Below are 3222 nucleotides of genomic sequence, written 5' to 3'. Positions count from 1 at the left end.
GTACTTAAAATGAATTCAAATTCTCTCCTCTCTGGTTTTGGAAGCGCACCAGCCTACTTTTAGGACTTGGAACTCCCATTAACGCCAGCTTAGGAGAAATTCTCACACTAGGCCTTGGCCTGGGAGAGGGGATAGGATCCTTACCCCAACTCGGAGAAATAGCCAACTTTGGTGAAAGATTAACCTTCTCAAGTGCCTGAAATTGGAGATCCGATGGATAATCCCGCATGCAACTGATGCGTGGGCCGAGACCCGTCGTCCATTTCTGTGAAATGGGTTTAGTAAACTCAATCGAAGAAACCTTTCCGGCATCATTTTCCATCTTAAATTCATTCTTCTGAGTCTCTTTATCTTCTTCTGTGTCCTCAGCATCACTCAGTTCATCAGACTCGGTCAAATTTCGATTCTTTTTCTCTGAATCTTCTTCGAGTGTTGCTTCCAATGCCTCCTCGCTCTTTGATTTCTTAAGCGAAGAGGAATGTTCGTCCTCATCGACTGAATATCTCTGCGTTAATGTTGATAGAAAGAGGATTAGAAAGATATATAAAGAAGAGCAAACAGTCCTTAAATGAATTGAATTTTTGCTCACCACAACATTGGTGAGATCAACATTGTTATCCTGCAAGTAATTGATGAACTCTTTGAAATTTTCTTCTGTTGGGAGGTAATGGCCACTGTACGGCCAGATTGCCTTCACAATTAGGTAATAATTATTAATATAAATATCAATATAATTAAGACTCATTAATAGTTGAAATTAGTTGTTATTTATTTATACCTTCAAAAACCCATCTTTGACAACCAGTCTTCCTGCAGCTGTTATAGCTGCTCCGGATAAGAAACTTGAGTGCTGAAATGTACCCTTTTTCTTCTGTTTATATTACAAATAAGAGACCAGGATGATAAATATCAGGACATTTATGCAATTATAATGGTTAATATAAACGTTATAACAAGAATTCAGGATTCACCTCACCCACATAGAAAGCTCTGTTGGTGCTCAAAACAAAAATCCATTTAGCAACATCAGAAGTGTGCACGGGTGAATTGGCATGTTTGTAGACAAGTTTTCCATCACTAATTATAACTTCATATGCCTCCCTCTCTCTCTGCATTACCAAATAAGCAATCTTAACTCACATCAAAATTTAATTTTCAATTTCTGAATTAAAGTAAAATTTACAGTAATAATAATAACATACCGGCCCGAGATATTTGATGCACTGCTGCTGAAGGGTGCTTCTTGGGCATTTCTCAAGATTAACTTCTTTACCATATCCAATGTCAAGCCTTCATTGATGGTTAAATAATGAGATGGATATTTAAAAAAGTTTCATTTTTTCAAAAGACTATAAATGCCTTAGCAACAGAATCTTACCAATAGAAAAATGGCTGTGTGCTCTCACTTTCAAACCAGACATCATAATAAAGATGCAAATTATGCCCATATCTATGGCGTGGATCAATCTGCACATTATAGTAAAAAGTAAGGAAAAATTAAGCTGGCTGCAATTAATATGAAATTTCTGTAATTTACTAAATCAGATCTTCCTCCTAGAATATAAGCCTTAAGCTGAAAACATATTATTTTTCAAAATTATAGAATTCACCACAACATGAAATACTTATAATTCTCATTATACAACAGATATAAATTTTTGTTCTGGTAATCAGAACTTACAGCTTCAAGCCAGTGTTGTAGTGCTAGTTTTTGAGCTTTATTACACTTAGACAACCCCTTACCAACCTGTAAGAATTAAAAGATAGAACAATTTCATTAAAACTATAGTAAGAGAACCAGTTTATACATAACTCAAAGAGAATTATATCAAAAAACTTACTTTAGCAGCTCTCGTCCGAGCTCTCGCCCACCGCGAAACTGCCGTTTCGGGCTTGTCATCTTTGAAGAACGATATTGAACTGTGCTTAAGAGATGCAAAATCCAATGCCTTCCACCTTTGAAAATAAATTTTTATGGTTACTTAATGCTTAAGGCCAAAACAAGATAGTTAATGTTTGTATTTTGAGCTTAAGAACAAACCACAATTCCTCAACGACAACAGCACAATCTGCCAAATTTCTTCGAGTCCTGTAACTTTTGTACACCTTCTGTAACTTCACAGCTGCAGAGTGCATCTTGCGAATTGGATGAGGGGAAACTGACTCAGGAAGTCTTATATGATCTCTTGCAGCATCAACATGAGTTGATTTTAACATATTATCACCCAAGTTCAAGTTTTTCCATGAAATTTCGGTTTTTTGATAATCATTTTGCAGCACCGAAGTGATCAAGCCTAATAAATTTTCAGAAACAACCTTGCTGGAACAAATGGGCAGCAGCTTAATTTCAAATTTGCCTTTTTTACACTTCGGTGAACTGACTGTCATCCTGGCGTTTTTTTCCCAATCAAGTAGACAATTTGAGCACGGAAGATTTGATTTTGTTTTTTTCCGAAAACAACGATTAATTTGTGAAAAAATCAAACAATGTTCTGTAAGAACGGAAGAAGAATAGCCATGTATTGATTTGTGAGGTAGCAGTAAAGTGAGCTTCCTGCAGGAGAGAATTGAATAAAAAATTTCATTTAATTTATGCTGATGATCATTGTAAAACAGCTCCTAATGAAAAATATTTATTTTATAAAAAATTTAGTCATCAAGAGATCAGTTAACAGAACATAAACTAGTCGCATGTTCATCCAATCAAAATGCGAACTTTTGAAGGCCGCTCGTCATTAATGTTCCTTCTTCCCATACATAAAAGCTTTATACAAAACTAGCAATGGAGCAAACCAAACAACAAACTAGCAGAACCCATAAAATGGAAAACCTAACCCCAAACCTAGAAAGAAAGCTTTTTCAAGAAGAAGAATAAGGAGCAAGGGCCAAAAAAGTCGGATCTTTTCTGCGTACCTTACACGTACTTCTGCAAAATCCAATCTTCGGAGGATGAGGAAGAGGACAATGCTTAGCTTGCAGACACACTCTGAAGTTTAATGCACTCAGAAAGATTGCACCTTTCACTATAAATACCATGAAGGGCAGGTAGACTTTTCAATTCTGAAGAATTTTGAAAGAAACAAAAAACGCGAGGAGAAAAGAAAGTCTTTTTAGGTTTCCAACCACGAGCATGAACACAGTTGAAGCCTTCCGGGTAAAGAAAGTAGAACGTTGTCGTCATTGATGCTGTAAATTTGCAATGAAAATAATGAAAAAAAAAAA

At 35.9% G+C, this 3222-nt stretch overlaps 1 protein-coding gene across 1 annotated transcript; it reads right to left on the bottom strand.

Annotated features, from left to right (window-relative positions):
* Nucleotides 1-4: 4 nt before the first annotated feature.
* Nucleotides 5-3112, bottom strand: LOC110022305 (IQ domain-containing protein IQM1-like). The gene is made up of 10 exons (XM_020721177.1): nt 2914-3112; nt 2042-2554; nt 1842-1956; nt 1682-1747; nt 1379-1467; nt 1203-1290; nt 972-1109; nt 779-871; nt 590-691; nt 5-505 (listed from the first exon to the last, which is right to left on the bottom strand). Exons 2-10 carry the CDS (start codon nt 2386-2388, stop codon nt 5-7), a joined length of 1539 nt encoding a protein of 512 aa, XP_020576836.1. The 5' UTR covers nt 2389-2554; nt 2914-3112.
* Between the last annotated feature and the right edge of the window lie 110 nt (nt 3113-3222).

This window comes from Phalaenopsis equestris, unplaced genomic scaffold (assembly GCF_001263595.1).
Source record: "Phalaenopsis equestris unplaced genomic scaffold, ASM126359v1 Scaffold000180, whole genome shotgun sequence".
NCBI classification, from domain to species: domain Eukaryota; kingdom Viridiplantae; phylum Streptophyta; class Magnoliopsida; order Asparagales; family Orchidaceae; genus Phalaenopsis; species Phalaenopsis equestris.
Note: the sequence above shows the minus strand (reverse complement) of the source record. Positions and strands in the feature narration are given on the sequence as shown.